Genomic DNA, 17201 nt, shown 5'->3' on the forward strand with positions numbered 1-17201 from the left:
TTACAGAGAGTAGTTGAGGAATATAATTCCTACTTGAAAGTATACAGTCTAGAGAAGATGTAAGTGTTCTACTGATGGCTGATGTCCCAGTGCCTGGTCAGAGTCAGCGAGTGATTGCCATGCTGTGCAGGCTGAGGAGCAGTCGAGGCTGTGGAGACCTGCCATGTGAGCCCATGGCTCTCGTAAGTTCAGACTGAATTTCTGACTTAGACCAGATTAACAATTGCTAACTTTGTTTTCCCTGCAGCAGAAGTTGCAGAGGCTGGAGGACACAAGCCATGGTTAGGGTGAGCTCTTCGAATTCAAATCCGTTATACTGACTGGAAAGTATCCCACCTTTTATCTCATCTGTGCTGTGTCCAAGTAGGATTTAGGTCACAAACAAAATTAGATTACTCTGTTATCTCTGTGGAAGCTTTACAGAACTGCTTACAGCTGATGGCCTTTGCTGAAAGGAGGTTCAGATCACACTGACAGGGGAGTGATGTGGTGAGGTGTGACTGTGGCTGTGCACAGCAGGGTGCCTGGCTGGGCTGTGCTGCCCATCACTCTGGAACCAAGTTGTTCAGTTGGCTGTAGATGAGTTTTTCAGTTTTCTAGAAAGTGTTGTTTTCTTTTGGTGCAGTGATGGGTGAATGTTGACTTAGAGGATTTAGACCCACCTGCTAAGAAATGACCACGCACAAAGAATGTTGTTTGGCATCTGGTTTACAGCATGTTGCTATTGGAGTGTTCTGTGTGCTGCCTGGGAAGTCTCTTGACTGTCAGAGGTGCCACCTCTCAAAAATCTGATCACCAAAGTGTTGACTCTGGAAAGGTGACAAAATGAAATAACCTCTCCTAATGTTCAGACTTGGTGTTTGAAGTGTCTGGTGTCCAGTTGAACTCCACAGCCTCCCTATACCATGTGAGTGTCTTCATGGCTTCACTAGGACCGAAGCTTCCAGAGGTGCCCTGTGTGGACCTTCTCCTTGTGACACCTGGGAGAGTAACACACTCTCCAGGGAACTGCCTTAGGAATGTGTTGGATGTTTTAGTGAATCGTCAGGGCTGGGTTCCTCAAAAGCCAGTGGGGTCTAATTGCACATCAGACTCTGCTGCTTCCTTTTTTCTAGATAGTTCAAGGACTGTTGTTAATCCTGGAAAGGTTTTTTTTCTGGCTGTACCAAAGCCTCTCTGATGTGTTTATTGCTCTGCCTGCAGCTGGCAGAGTTCTTTAGAAAGTAACCTGAGAGAGTTTCTACCATTTTTGTAAATGAATACTAAACCTCAAAGTGGAATATCCTAAATTGGCATGTTCACAATTACTAGTGTGAATTTTCCTGTAAATATTTCCTGTCTCTTCCCCATTTCTATCACTGTCATTTCACATCTTTGTTGTCACTGATTTCTGTTACCTCTCTGCCACGTGCTGCCTTCCCATGGCAGAGGGTGCTGATTGGAAGCCTTGGAGGCAGGATTCAGGGTCAAAAGTACCAAGAATTTGATTTTTTTCTGTGACTGATCTGTTACATTTCCTGAAAGTTGCAGTCTCTGAATGTAATCAGCTGTATTTTCAAGTCAGCACAAGTAGAATGGAACCTCCAAGGGCTTAGCAAAGACATTTCAGTGTTTGAAGGAGCCTGTGGTAACCAGGCTTTCATTTTTCATACAAACATCACTGTTGGTTCAGTGCTGGAACAATGTTTCTTCTGCAGTTTTTTCAGGAGCATTTTTGACAAATTTATGAACTTTTCCTTGTATTTTACTTTTTTTTTTTTTCCCAAAAGTTTACAAATTTGTTTGGCCAGTAATCTCTGAGGCCTAGAGGACAAAGAGGTGATGTGGCCTGTAAAATACCCAAATTCCATATCTCAGGCTTCCAGGAGATCACCGCATCAGAGGAGGTGCTGCCAGAGTCAGTGTGAGATTTCAATGTGCTACATTAAGGTCTTTTTTTTTTTCTTAAACTTTGTAAGTTTTGGTGTTTCTTAGGTGCATATCCTCTCTGCAGAGGAGCTTTTTGCTGTCTGCTGCTTCCAAAATAAATTTCTCTATCAGCTTCCACATCCTTTAGAGCTTCACTGCCCTGGTAGGACTGTTCTTTTCTTTTGTGAGGGTTTGATATCTCGGTGCTCTGCTTCTGGCTTTAGGCCTTCCATATCTGGAACCAAAATTTGGACCTCATGTGTCTCCATTCAGCTAATTCACATGGATTTTTCAAGGGTGCTGAGCACCTGCCTTCCTGCCACACTACTGGGACATGGGCTCCCCAGAACTTCTGGAATCTAATCACGTACCCTTGGGTGTCTAAATCAAATCCAGCCTGATGTTATGTATGACCTGGCTCCCGTGGGTTCTGAGTGCTTCACCCATGCTGAATGATTTAGCTTTGTAATCCTAAATGGTTGCACAAATCTCTGTTCCCCATTCTGCAGCTGGGAAGCTGGGACATGCTGTCATTTGGAAGAGGTGAAGGTTAGGCCAGCAGTTTGTGACAGGGCAGGGAGTTAACAGGGATGTCTGGTGGTCTGTGTGACCTGTCCCACCACTGGCACGTTGGGAGCTGCTGTCGTGGTTCTCACTGCACACACAGCCATGGGCAGAGCTGCTTGTTTGGGAGCTGCATTGGGACCTCTCAGCCTTGACCCTCCCTTCAGTCACCTTCCAGTCAGTCACCTTCCAAAGCACTGAGACCTGGCCTGTCCTGCCCAGGCAGGGACAGCAGCTGGGAGCTGTGGTGGCAGGGGGGTTATCCAGGGTGGGATAGGCTGGAGGCTTCTGCACCTGCCCAGAGCCACCCGGGCCCCCCGTCCCTGTGGGCCAAGCTGTCCTTGGCCACTGCACTGGGACATGGGTGTGTGACACACCAAGCACGGCCCTGCTGCACCTCCCCATTCAGGGCGTGGTGACTGGTCTTGGTGCTGCTTCCTCAGGGCACGTTGGGCAAGGGAAGGTGGGACGGGGTAGTGACAGAGCTGTGTTACCTGTGAAGGTATTTTTAGCAGCGTTGTCTCCAGTCTTCCTCTTCCAGAGACACTAAGGTGGTGTCTGGGGTGAGTCCCTGAAGAGCAGTGATTTTGAGTTGACTACTAGATTTTTCTACTGAGTTGAATGATGTGAAGGGAGGTGAAGCATTCTGGAGTGGTGAAAATGGGAAACGTAGAGCAATGAGGTGGAAATGTTAATTTTCAAACTGAACTTGACTTCATTCACCATGAAGTCTGCATCAATGTGGCTGCCTGATGGGACAGAGAGGCTGGACAGAAGAGCAAAGCTGGGGATGTCTCCCTTGGATAGAAGTGTCCTATAAACTTTCCTTGCCATGCCTGACTTTTGGTGAGTTGTGTTGCCTCCCCTTTATCTGGTAGTGTGGCTCCATGGGTGACCCGTGGTTGGCCAGATCCTTCCCTGAGACACATAAGAGGAACCATCCTTGACTCCATCCATGCTCCTGGCAAAAGCCTGGTGTCTGCAGCCTGTGCAGGACTAAGTTGCTGCTTTGGGGATACCTGTCATGCTCCAGAGCCTGGAGGAGAGCCAGGGGTTGACCATTTTTCTTGGTTAGTCAGTTTGGTTCCAAAAGCCCAGGTTTATAAACCTGAACGTGAGGTCAGTGCTTTGATAATACATTCTGTGCTCTGCTGAGGAAGATGATTTAGGAAAGTCTGTCGTCCTGACCATGGAGAGTTGGAACTTCCCCCCAGTGGCCTTGCTGTGTCTGAGATGGGGGATGATGCTGCCTTTGTTTGAAAGCAGTTCAGGGGTTTGGGCTGTGGAGGGTTTGGTTTGGTTTAAGAATTTTGGGTTTATGTAATTCCACGGGTTGTGTCCCGATGGTTCCAGGGGAGCTCTGGGTGTGGCAGGAGCAGAGCTGTCCTGGTCCTGTGAGCAGACCCTGGGCACTCCTGAGCTGCAGCTCCTCCTCACACACTGGAGGACGTACCTGGGCCTGGCACAGCTGTGTCACTCCCCCCATGGTGTAACTGCTGCAGTGCTTGTCTGGGAGCAGGGAAAGTAGGTTGAATAGTTTCAGAGCTGGTATCAGCTCTTCTCTTCCCTTCATACTGTTGTGTAACAGAAGCAAAATTTTCTCTCTTTCCTTTCCTTTCTTTTCTTTTGAGGTGCTGCATCCTCTAGCAAGGACAGCTATGTACATGCTCAGATGCAAACTGGTTGTAAGTCTTGGTCTGTGGAGACTTTCGAGGCATTCAGGACACCAAAATACCCCAGGCTTCTCTGGAGGGTTGGTGAGAAAGTGGAAGACCACAGCTCCATTCATTTTGGACTTTTCAATAACGTCTGAATCTGTTGATGTATTTTCAGAATATTGTAAGACCCATTTATCTGTCCTTTACCATTTTATTTGGTAAATTCTGTAAGCTATTCTAAAACTTGCATTTCGTACTTCATGGAGAAGGTGAGATGTGTTGCCATCTCTGAGCCTTCAAATGGTGTGATTGTCTACATTCACCAGTAAGTTTTCATGATTAAGAAGTACAGGTGAGAATCCAGAATTCCATTTGGCAACTGGAAGTTGCCAAAATTTCTCCCTTCCTCCCTCCTGCCATGAGCTTTTGGGACTTGAGCTTTTTGATCAAAATGATCTCATGGCACCTCCTGTGTTTCCTCCTGCATCCCAGGGTGCCCCAGGGATCCTTTGAGCTGTCCTGCCTAAGAGGGAACACTGAGCATCCCAGTATCTGAGCTTACCAGTTCATAAGCCAAGCTCTGAAAACCCATCAGACAGAACTGATTGCCACTAAAATGTATCCAGGAAGCAGAGATGCTGTTGCTCATCTTTATAAACCATCTGAGAGCATGGACTGCCCTCTTGCTGGTCTGTAGTTTTTCTTCTTCTACCCCATAAATCTGCTTTCTGAGCTTTTTTTTCAATCCAAGATCAATGGAACAACAGATGTCCTACCCTCCCATCCTGTGTGTCTTAGGGACTGGTGTCCTGGGGCATGGATGAAGCCCTGAGGCTGAAGAGAGCCCATATCCCAGTGTTTCCTCCTCCTCCTTGGGCAAATTCAGGAACTGCTGACTTCATACGCAAAACCTGCTGGTGTTTGGAGAAGAAAATGGGATGAAGCAGATAATTATATTTAACATCTCTGAATATATGTGTATAAATATATCTGTGTGCACACAGAGGTTTGGTCTCTACCCTTTTTTTTGGATAAATGTATTGTTCAGTAATTATTTATAAGTAGCAAAGTAGGACATGGCTTAAGCGTGGGGCTGAGCTTGGTGCCTGTGTGTCTCTGCAGTGTTGTGCAGGTGGTGGAGCTGGGTTCTGACCCTGAAGGGCTGTCGCTGTGACTGTTGGACTCCAGTTAATCTGTGTCAGGCACAGACTTTTTTTTTTGATTATGTGGCATACAGAATATCAGAACAGATTTTATGTATGGACCACCACAATTCGTATCTGTGATTGGACTCGAACCCTCTGGGTCCAGATGTGAACCTTGCAAACCATATTCCTGCAGGAAACCTCAACAAACGGCTGCCGTTGCCAGCTCTAGGAATAGACTACCCATTGCTACTCTGTACTTGTATTTGGGACCTCACCGCGTTTCATCAGAGCAGAAGCACTTCCTTTATCTCTTTGGACTTTAATCACCAACTCATAGTAAAATATCTTTTGTTTTCCCTGGCTTTGGAGAAGTGAGCCAACTCTTCTGCTTTGTGGGTTCAAACTGAAGGAATCAGTCACTGCTTTTGTCTTCTGTACATGGTGAGGAATGGAGAATAAAGAGAGGATAGTCTACAGATTCAGAGACTGCTTTGACCCCGCAGGTCATTGTTGACAACTTCTGTTCTCATCCTTTGCACAAATGAGCGACTTCCAGCGTGTGCTATGGAGGACATCTGACCTGAGTGGACAGGATGCACCCAGGAAAATCAGCTGCTCTACAGAGTGCTCATGGAAAGGACATTGTGGTGGCCTGGATGGAATGTAATGGACACGGGACTTGGCCTGCAAGGCTGAATTGTTTTTGCTATTCTGCTTGTTTGAGGAACAGACTTCTGAAAAGGACTTAAATTTTCTGGGTTTGTGGTGTATTCTGTCTGTGAAAACCATAGACATCATCCTTGACATTCTTGGAGAGGCCTTCATGATATGAGGCAAGAACATCCATTTTGGGAGACCTCAGTAAAGAAAGAGCTGAGAATCATAGAATATACAGAGTTGGAAGGGACCTATCAGGATCATCCAGTCCCACTCCTGGTCCTGCACAGGGCACCCCAACAATCCCACCATGTCCCTGATAGTGTTGTCCAAACACTCCTGGAACTCTGTCAGCCTTGGTGCTGTGCCCAGTGCCCTGGGGAGCCTGTTCAGTGCCCAAGCACCCTCTGGGGGAAGAGGGTAATTTTCCAATTATCTAACCTCAACCTAAATGGCCAAGCCGGTCTACATTGGATTATGATGACCTTGAACAGTCTTCTTTGTTGAGCCTGTTTTAATTCCCTCCTTTCTAAGATAAGCTTGGAATAAATACAGAGGAGCAATTGGTCCTTCAAGCTCAGCACAACTGATGCCTTTGCAGAGACAAGTGTGGATCAGTTGGAATTGGTTGTTCCTGGTATCTCTTGCTCCAGCAGTGTAAAGGTGGTTGTCCTCTCTGAGGAGCCATGGGGACTTCGCTATATTGGGTTGTTTTCTCTCATGTTCTTTCATACCAGTGAAAGATGAGAAAGAAGCTTCCCTGAGAACATTGGCCTAACTCCGCTCAACACCCTTAGTTCTCTGTAAACATCCTCACAGAGCTTACAGCAAAGCATCTCTCGCTCTGGAGGGTCGATGGAGAGCACTGTGTCCCACCCAGCTGTCTCAGAGGAGACCAACATGGAAAATCTCACCACGCTACTGGAGCCTGGGACCCTTCACTAGGCAACTGCTTTCTCTGACCTGCATGAGTCTTATGTCTTAGAGAAGGGACACTTTAAAAGTACAACTCAAATTTGGTCTACTTGGTCTTTTCACGAACTCTCTTTCGGTCACCATGTTGAAGATGGCAGTGTCTCTGAAAAAGCGATCTCCGTCTTGCAGTCAGGTGGTTTCTGTGTCTCCCATCTGTCCTTGTCTGCCATAGAAAGAAATACGTGGCCAGGTGTATTCTTGGCTCTGAATTTCAGGTTATTTCGGGCTGTGACGCAACCCAAAGTTTGTGGGATTTTGTTGGGCTGTGTTTTTTTTAAAATTCCAAGTAGAAAATAAATCCCAAAGGAAATGTTGGATTTTCCCTGACTAGGATTGGAATTTTGTGACCTATGGAAGTTTATATTAGAAAAATCACTTGTTAAGAGGGTTTGAAGCCAAACCATTTCTTGTAGTTGAATTAGCAGTGCTTGGAATCTACCCCTCTCAGGTGGTTCCCACCAGGAGCTGAGTGTAGCCCCTGGTTTCCTGTGACTGACTGTCCACGGCTGCAGTGGTCAGTGGTCATTGGTACAAATGCTCCAGGGCTTGCTCTGCACACAGGGCTTAGCAGAAACCCATCTCTCCTGAGCTCCTTGAAGTGCTCTGAGGTAACAGGTCCTCATGTTGGGAAAGATTTCCAGAACTTGAGGGACTAAGAGATCCAGAACCCAGTTATTGTTCCTAGAGAAGTCCTGTAGTGCAGAATGGTGATTAACCTTGTCAGTTGTTGGGCTCTGGGGGGAATAAGTAAGGATGTAGTTGTTCAAGTCATCCAGACTTATTTGGGAGAGGGGATCTGATGAATGGCAAGCCCTCTTGGGAGAGACCACCAGTCCTAGATTGGTGGATTCAGGATGGAAGCTTGATTTCCCTCCCCCCCCCTTTTTATTTAAGAAAAATAATTGTCAGCAAGTTCTGCTTTAGAGAGTTCAAGAAATGCAGAGCAGAGGTGACCAATGTGCCTTGAGGAAGCAGCATGTCACTAAAATACAGGTATTTGGCTAATAAGCTAATGCATGTTTCTAATCACAGTAATAATACAGTTGGAAATGATAATTGCCATTGCTGTAAAGAAACAAATTGCTTATGACTTAATATGTTAAAATGATTTCAAATCATCAGGTGCTGCTTTGCTCCGTAGAAGGGGAGGTTGCTTAGGTGAACATTGGAAGAAAAATGGTACAGCTCATTAATTTGTGATGCCAAGCGCTTGGAGGGCAGTGGCAAGCTGAGTATTGTGTTGTATGTTATTGTGTCATGTGATAACAGCACCATGTTTTCCTGTCATTTCTGCAACTTTTCCTGGCTGAAGTGACACACAAGCAACCCTGGGTATTAATCACATTGCCCCGTTCAGTTTCAAAAGGAGAGAAGCGGACCTCATCCAGAAACTGTCCAGCAGGCTACAGTAAGCTTCCTTGTCTGTTAGCCATTGTCAAATCTTTCCATCCTGCAAAAATGGCATCTCCCAAAGTCATGGAATTGTCTCAGAAATAGTGTCATTCTGTTAGGTGATTGCTGTGTAATAATAATGATTTTGCATCTCAGTATCATTTTGCAAACTATTTATAGTGTGCTCGAGTCCTTTTGTTGATTCTTATGGCTGTGCTCATGCTTCTGTTTGTTGTTCTCTCTCAAGGAGCTGCCCATGGCCCAGGAGAGGGAATGGTTCAGAAAGAGAGTCAGCGTTTCAGAAGGGTTGTTTAATTAATTAGCTCAGGGTTTTCCAGTATTATCCTGAAATTCTCGAATGCAGTGTAAGCCTTGAGCTCCTGGCCGTGGCGGGGTCAATGACTGTGCTACCTTGGCCACGAGCCAGCACTGCAGAGCGAGTTTGGGATCAATGTGTCCAGTGAAATTCAGCGCAGGGTCCACCATGATGAGAGGAGAGGTCTCCTCCGTGTCAAGAGCAGGGTTATTCAAAATTCTTTGTAACTCAGTACTTTACTAGGGGAGCTTAATACAAAATGTTGACATTTTAAAAGCCTCAGCCAAGCTCCGTTGAAGTCAGAGAGATTCTTTGCAGCCTTGAACATGTGCTGGGCTGAGACATGGGGGCTGTGGAAGGGCTGTGCAACTTCCACATCTTGTTATTATCTTTATTTTAAAGTTTTGGAGAAGCATAAAAAGCAAGGGCAGTGCTAGGGAGAATTTCAACCTCCTGGTCACAAGGAAAGGGAGCAAGTTTGCTTTGCTTTAATCTGAGTAAGTCAGAGGTGGAAAACTATTTTCTTCCTTTGCCACATTTCCTGTATCTCTTCTTTATGTCTAATAATCTGCTGTTGAATATAGCAAAGCCTCAGGATAGCTTACGTGGGTCAAAGCAAACCCAAATTGGTTCTATCCCTCTTGCAAGGATGCTCTTTGCTTATCAGAAGCAAAAATTTCTTTTCTTGAGAATCTAAGAGATTTGTGAGAGCACCGACATTTCCAGCCCTCAGAAAAAAAAAAGAAAAACATTTCTTCTGGAGACTTTCTCCAGTGAAAGTTAAACTAGGGTTGATACTGTGTTAGCAATAGCCTGCAGGATCTGAAAACTGTGTTAGAAGTGACACAGACATTGAGATAGAAGAATCACAGTTCTCCAGGACTTCTCCAGGCTGTTGGAAAGTCTTGGTAGGGACTGTCAGCCCCAGTCCTAAGGCATGTTTGTAGTCTGAAGTTATGGACAGTGCACAGTATCGTTCACACCCTGCAGTTTGCCTGGAAGCTTTTTTGTTAGGATTTACACTTCAGCTTTGGCTGATGGACCACAAATCTGTTTTTAAAATGCCGTTGTGTCGAGCAGCTTTTTTACCAAACTTGTAGAGAAGTAGAATATATTCTCATTAACTGTAGTGTAAGTAGGAGCTTTAATGAGAGACTTCTGAGCAGAATCCAGCAGCAGGCTGGCTTGGGAGGCACAGTGGTTTGCTTGGATCTTTTTGCCTCTGCAGATTTTATTCATGTCAGCTGTAACATTGAATATGTCAACTTTTGGGCTGCTTTGAGTCCTGCAGAGCTCTCAACAAAGTGAAGAAAAGAGGATATATGTAGCTACATACAGCATCTTTCTGACCTTGCTTCATGTCTGATGACTTCCAGTTTAGTTTGAAACAACCCACCAACTTTTCTCTGCTTCTCCCAATGGTCCTTCTTTTTCATGCCCAAGGAAGTGCTTGTTTTTAAAAGTTTTGGCCTCCCTGCAGTTGGATGTTAACAGCAGAGCTCAGGGAACTAACACAGCCTGTCTGGGAGCTTCCCAAGGTGACTGGGGGGGTCTCTAGCCCTGGTGGGTCTTCCTGTGCAGGTTCAGCTCTCAGCCTGGTGCCCCGTCCCAGCCCGGCAGCCGTGTCTGGTGCCAGAGCCCGTCTCCTGCCAGGCTGGGCCCACAGAGTCAGCTCTGACAAAGGGCAGCTGTTTGGAGGAGTTGTTGTCCTGCTTGGTGCTCCTAATCCCTGGAGTAACTGCTGTGACAAGCATAGTAACTATCTGCAGTGAGACTGACACATTGGTGCCTTTCAAGTGCAGGGAGCACAACCACCTCCTCAGCCCCTTTTTTTTCTTCTTGCCTTTTAAAAATTTTCAAAACCAAGATGAGGAGTCCTGGACAAGTCGTCAGGAGCTGTAGTCACTAAGATGCATTTGGAAATGCTACTTTTAACTGTTTGAGGAGTATCTAGCCCACTTTAGCTATTTATATTATTTTTTAAAATCATATATAAATCCCCACAAGTTCATCTTGCACGTCCTGAGCATTTAGAGAATATATATCCAATTTTGCTCAACATTCCCAGCCTTAGAGAAGAGAGAAGGTTGGGCTGCACAGCTGAAAAATGAAATGGTAAGGGGAAGCACATGTCTGCTCCCATCTGTGCAAACTCTGATGTGCACTTAATCACAGACTGGCACTAATTACTTTTTGCCTTCACTAGACACTGTGTGGTTGCCCTGCTATTCTCTGAAGCCGGCTGCTGTAGTATCCAGAGCACCAGAATGTAGTGCAGGGCTTAGGCAGCTTTTCTGTGTTTGGAGGCATGTCCACCCCGTGGATTTATGTCCTCATCCATCTGCAGCAGTGCAAACTTAGGAATAGATGTTCTGCACTGGTGATTTAGTTGTTTTTATTGCCTCAGATTTACATCAGAAAACTCCCAATTTAGATCAATGCAGAGTCTGTATTCTAGATTTGCATTTTTGAGCTGCTTTCTTGGCATGGCAATCCATTTGGATTTTGATTTACACTGAAAAATTCTTGATATCAAGTGTAGTTTTTTGACATTAAAGGCAATCATTGCATTCCATTTATGATTCCTGCTTACATGTGGCAAATGAGCTAAATGAGCAAAATCTCTATTCAAGTGTCTGTCACTCTGTCAAACTTTTCATTTGCTTATTTGACCATTTCCCTGGGTATTTGAGAAAAGCTAAGCAGGAGCTGTGGTTGCGAGACAGGGCAGATGGCATCATAAATACGTAATGGAAATGAAGCCAAACTCCGAGATGGAAGGGTTTGGGGGTGGATGGTGGCAGTACAGCTGGATCCAAACCCCTGGAGAGCTGCAGAGCCCTTGGTGCGGCCCCAACAGGGGGTTATTCCCAGCTCCCACCTTCTTCCCGGCAGCTTGAGCCACATCCCTCAGCTGCCCAACAATGACACAACTCGGCTTTCACACACAGCTGGGGACACACAGGCTGCTTGTGTGATGGAATTAATGAATTCCAAATTGCTTTCTCTTCTGATGGAGCATCAGAAAAGCAAAGTTTCCTGGGCAGAAAAACAGAGGGAAGAATGGAGAAGGATTTAATTGCTTTATTTGAATAAACTACATCAATGTTTAAATTTCTTAATTCCGTGAGAGCTTTGGTATGAAGTGTTTTCAAAGAAGATCTGGAAAGGTTTTGCTCAGAAAATCAAAACTCAACTCTGTTAAATGTCACCTCTCTGCTGTTTTTCCTCTTTTTGAAGAGGGCTTAGCTCTCAGTGGTTGTGCTCCTTCGTGCCCACCAGCTGGCTGGAGGTGAGGCAGGAAATGCCAGTTCACCAGTGCCTCTTCGACTGGTGCTTCTCACCTCCCTTCCTCCCTCAAAACCAAAACTATTTTTATGGCACTGACAAAACAGGATGGTGGAGCAGTTAGACAGTAACCTGTTCAGAAGCTGCCTGTGAGACACTTGGCACGTGTGGAGGTCATGTTTCTTTTCATTTTTTTTTTTTCTTTTCTTTTTTCCTCTGTTCTTTTTGACATTTTGCTGCCTTATTTTCATTCCTTGCTTTCTAGTAAGCAACTTCCACGGAGAACCCCATTCAATGCAGTGTTTATTATGCACAGGAGCTCTGAGATAGGTGTGTTCATCCCCCCTGTGCTTTGTTGTAGCACTCTTAGGAGGTTTCCTGAATTTTTCCTAAGTGCAGTGTAGGGACACTGTAGAGAGCAGCAGATTGAAAATCTTGAGCTGGGCAGGTTAGAGAGCAAGAAACAACAGGGCAGACACAGCCCAGAAGTGGGGAGAGGAGCTGCTCCCCAAGGCTTTAATCAAATGGGTCAAGGGTTCTGGACATGCAGCTACTTCAGACCCAGGCAGCACTAACCCAGAGCAGCACAGGAGAGGCTGGAAGGCAGCACATGAAGCCATTTGAACCGGTCAGTTGGCCTTTCGCCCTTGCAAAGCCCAGCATCCAAACCAAACCCAGTGGAGGTCACAGTTGGGTCCCCCATGACACCCAGCTGGGTGGTGTTTGCAGCTGCTGGTGGCCAACATGGGATTTATCAGTGTGGAATCAGCCATGACCTGGTTGTTCCTTGGCTGATAAACTCGATAAGCTCCATGTGTTTTGTTGGATCCATTATTCTGCTCGTGGGGCTGGACGCTGGCCAGGCAAGTGGGGGCTGGATCAAATGCCCAAGTGAAGTGATCAGTCTGAGAGATGAGTTTGACAGATCTGCCCTGTACACAGGGCAGGCACAAGTACCCGTATGCTTTACAGTCCCTGTGAGATCCGTGTGCCCTGCAGTGGGAACTCTCTGCAATGCTCTTGATGCATCTTGAAACGTGGGGCTTTGGCTTACTTTATGACCCAAGAAGTGTGACTCAGCTAATTAATTAATGAAAACCTGAAATTTTGCATAGCATTTTAAGATGAAAAGCGTTGCAAACACTTGTGCATTTCCTCCTAATTCAGTGATAGCATTGATGCATTTAAACAAGCCATTAGGAGCACCTTCAAACAATCTCTGACCTCCTCTGTTCACACATTTTGGACATTGGTCTGCTCCTTACCTAGGGAAATTCTGGTGGCTTCAGTACGAGCAGGGTTTGCCTGAGAAAGTTAATTTAGGTGTTTGGTAAAGACACACTTGAACAGGCAGTTTTTGTTTTCATATGTCACAAAGAACTTGTCTTGCTTTTTATAAATTATTGGCTCTCTCTTTGGTTTTGAATAAATTAAATGATTACCTGAATGTATTAGGATTGGAGGTTTTTTGAGTTATCTTTTTTAATTGCCATTTTGCATTAAGGGCAAACTTTTTCTGAAGTCTCCCTGGGTCACCCAGAAGAGCTTTGCCTGTGTTCGATAGAATCCCAGCTGGAAGGGAGGCAGGTGCCGGGATGTGGTGGTAGAGCAGCAGGAGCTTTGGGGAGATGGGGCTGGGATTGCTCTTCAGGCTCTTGGTGCTGCATGTTCCCAGATCCTGCCCTCAGCCTGATGCATTTTGTGTAAATGAGTGCTTAGAATGACTCTATGAGACACATTGAATTTTATGCCACAGCTGGAGAAACTTATCCTTAATTGAAGCTGTGGGCAAGTGTGTATGTCATTTTTGATTTAACATTTTCCCCTCACCCCCCTACCCCTCTCCCCAACCAAAATCCTTCGTGGAGTCAGATTGTTGCTGTAGCTTTGTGAACCCCTCTTCTAATGTTTAAACAAGTGCTGAAAAGAGACATTTACGGAATATTTAAAATGTGGAAAAATTGCTTCCCAATATTTTTGACAGAGAGAGACTGAGAACACACAGCATTGAATCATCAGGAAAATTGAAGATTTCCCCTGAACAACATTGGGATTTTACAGCAGAGGACTTGAAAGACCTTGGAGAAATTGGACGAGGCGCTTATGGTTCTGTCAACAAAATGGTCCACAAACCAAGTGGGCAAATTATGGCAGTTAAAGTAGGTGATGCCCATCCTTACATTTGTACTTTAGTCCGTTGGGATGCTGTGTGATGGAGAATTAGGGTTCTTCCATCTAGCACCCATCTACTGCTCTGTTCTATTTATTTCTGGTGTAAAGGCTACTGTTTGCTGAAAATACAGTGTATAATGGGCATGTTTTCAAGTGATTTGTGATGTTCTCATAATTGCTGTGCCCTTTTGAAAATGTCTATCAGGAACCTGCTGTTCTGAGGGGATCACATCTCTGGAGACTGATGATGGGGCATGGGCCTTTCACCTCTGGGTCACTGGTTCAGGTACAGCCTAGGCTGGTGGGAGACACACCTTGACATCTCACAGCTTCTTGGTGTCTTTTGTGAACTAAAGTAGAGACTTAAAATTAGCTCTTTAAGTCAGCATGTGCCATGGTGTGGCCTCACCAGGAGGAACTGGAATGGAGTGGATGTCTTCTAGGGAGTGTTGTGCTCTTGCTGATGTATGTCTGCTTTGTGCTTAACCTGTTCCAGAGATGGAAAGTGTAGCAGTTTTTTGGACTGTCTATTTTCTACTTTATGCTACCCAAAAACTCACCTTAAACCCAGAAACAATACTCAGCCTCCTCTCCCAGCTGGACAGTACAGAGTATTCCATCTTGCCACAGCGGGGCTGCTCAATGGACATCCTTGAGGATCTACTTGTCCATGGAGGAGGGCAGCGCCCGTTCTCTCTCTCTCTGGTCCTTTCCCTTGCTCATTGCAGGTGGCAGATGACATTCATCTTTAACTCTGTCAGTAAGATCAACTATAAGTGCACTCATGGCTCCCAGGAAAGAGCAGAAGTGAGCTATGTAGGAGTCTCTGTTGCTGTCTTTTCCAACTCTCTCTGTCTTCTTTGGAATCCTGCCTGATCTGGTCTGGAGACATTCGCCGCTGCTGGTCTCACGGGGCCAGGCGGACTTATCTCAGCCCCAGCTCCAGCTGCTGTGAATATCGAAACCTGTCTCTAGTGTGTCAGGAGTAACCCTCATCCTTTGATCTTCTCCAGTAAATACTGACTTTGTCACAGCAGTGGGATCACTGGTTAGGTCTCTTGAGTGTTTTGGATCACCATGCAGTGGTGTTTCAACCTGGATTTGAATCCCTAAAAGTCTCCAGTGGAGCTAGAGGTTGCCTGTAGCTAAAGGCTCTTTTCTTTCAGTTGCCTTTGGTAGAGCTCATGGGTGTAGTTTGCAGATGATGGGTTGAAAACCGCTTGTGTAATGAAGTAATGCCCGGGCACCTCCAGCTTCCTAAACCCAGGGTGTGTGAGCTGGGTACCTGTAGTTTTACTACTCTACCCCTGGTAGCCATGGGTATGAGGAAGGCACATGCCCATAGCTGAGTGGCTGCTGTCTGGAGCCTGCAGTGGGTACAGCCATGTGGAGAAGGGCACTTTGATGGATTAGCTTGTGTCATGGAGGAGAAGTGTCTGCTGGCACAGGGATTCTCTTGTTCCAGACTGTTTGCATGAGGACTTGTCAACATCGTAGGTGAATGTTGGCAGTGTCAAGGGCCTGTGCTGAGGTACAGCTCCCATCTGGGAGGCAGAAGGCACCAGGGCTGTGTCCCTGAGGCACAGGGCTGGAGATGACATGGCACAGCATGTTGAGCTGCCTTCCCAGAGAAGGAGAGGTGTTCTGAGCCTCAGGAGGGTGCTGGGCTTGGGGACTCACTTTAAAAGAAGTAAAACCTGATTGTTTTACAATGACTAAATTGTGAACTGTTCCAAGTTGTGGGCTGAGCTGGTGCCACCTTCTTTTCTCTGACCCCACTTCTCTTGGGCAAGGGTGGCTAGACCTGCTGGGGAAGGAAGGTAGGAGGGTCTGTGCAACAGTATAATTTCTAAAATGGTAGAGGTAAGAGACTGTTCTCTTTGTCCCAGTGGGAATAAGACATGAAACTGGGCAAAGGAACACCTGTGGGTGGAACAGTCAGTGAGGTCTCCAAGGCAGCAGCAGCAATTCACCAGCGTGGATGGTGCAGGTCTTTGAGATGAGGTTTCAAGATGGGGCTGAGCTTGGTAGTGACTCATTCATCCCACACTCCTCAGACTTTTCTTTCTCAGATTGCTGCTTTTGGGGCAGCCAAGACTGTGCAATAATCTCCCTGCTCTACTCTATCTCAGTCTGCCCTACAGGCCATCCGTGTTTAAGGCTGTTCCCCTCCCGCTCTCTCTGTTTCTCTCAAGCCTCTGGTCTCTTGACAGCAAAACTGTTGCCTTCAAATCCTGTTCCCAGCTCCTTCCTCTGGCTTTTTGTAGCCTATCATGCCTTTACACAAGGAATAATTCCTTGAAGCTTTCCTCCTGCTTGATGTGTGGGGTATCAGTGCTGGGCATGGCTTCTGTGCCCCAGGACTCCCCCCAGCGCGGCCTTTTTGCTGCACTTCCTGGCAGTATTTCTTACCACTGCAGGAAAATCATTCCTGAGTGCTGAAATATCACCAAAATAACTTGAGATCTGCAGGCAGAGGCACCGTTTTCTTCCATTTTTCTTCTTTATGCATTTTGCTCCCATCAGCCCCTGGGTCCTGGCAGATGCAGTCCTGACACCTTCAATGTGTCTTGCTGCTGGCATGAGCAGGGCTGCCAGGCCCTGGATGAGTCAGGCAGCTTTCATCTGTGCTCCAGAGTCAGTGGCAAAGGAGGAAAATGAGCCTAAAATGAGCCTCGTTGTGTTGCTGGCTGAAACCACTACAGCAAAGCTTCAGCTGCTGGAGCATGGCTGGGCTGATGAGCTCTTGTCCCCAGTCCTGCTTGTCCCTCTCCTTCAAGCCTTTGTCATTCTGTCCCTCTGTGAATACCTTTTTCAATGACAAAAAGACATTATGTACCTCTTTGGCAACAGGCTGGAGTGGGCTGCAGGAGCAGGGATCTGGTGCTCCTGAGGCTGCCACCTGCAACTGCTTGTGCATCCCTTACCCTTTCAGCCACAGAGAGCCTCTTCCTAGGGCCATCAAGAAGAGAGGGAGAGGATGAGGAAAGAAGAATCCAGCTCAACAGGTTTTGTGTTCAAGCCTTTCTCATTTTTGCCCCTGGAAAGTGCTTTATTATAATGTTTTTCAAATCTTCCAAATTTTTATTTCCAAATAAAAATCAATCCTCTCAATCATTAGGT

The 17201-nt window shown here is 46.1% G+C and overlaps 1 protein-coding gene across 3 annotated transcripts in view; it reads left to right on the forward strand.

Annotated features, from left to right (window-relative positions):
- Window positions 1–17201, forward strand: part of MAP2K4 (mitogen-activated protein kinase kinase 4) — a 94436-nt gene that overhangs the window by 37473 nt on the left and 39762 nt on the right. The window contains exons 1-3 of one of the 3 annotated variants that reach the window (XM_027724355.2): window positions 6308–7903; window positions 8223–8318; window positions 13891–14065. In XM_027724355.2, the coding sequence (XP_027580156.1) occupies window positions 7887–7903; window positions 8223–8318; window positions 13891–14065 (288 nt within the window). In that variant the 5' untranslated portion in view covers window positions 6308–7886. Of the gene's footprint in view, window positions 1–6307; window positions 7904–8222; window positions 8319–13890; window positions 14066–17201 lie in introns of those variants that run through there. The other 2 variants (XM_039384053.1, XM_039384054.1) reach the window with 2 other exon arrangements.

The sequence above is a fragment of the Pipra filicauda genome, unplaced genomic scaffold (genome assembly GCF_003945595.2).
Source record: "Pipra filicauda isolate LSUMZ 115617 unplaced genomic scaffold, ASM394559v2 scaffold337_size785800_pilon, whole genome shotgun sequence".
Lineage (NCBI taxonomy): Eukaryota > Metazoa > Chordata > Aves > Passeriformes > Pipridae > Pipra > Pipra filicauda.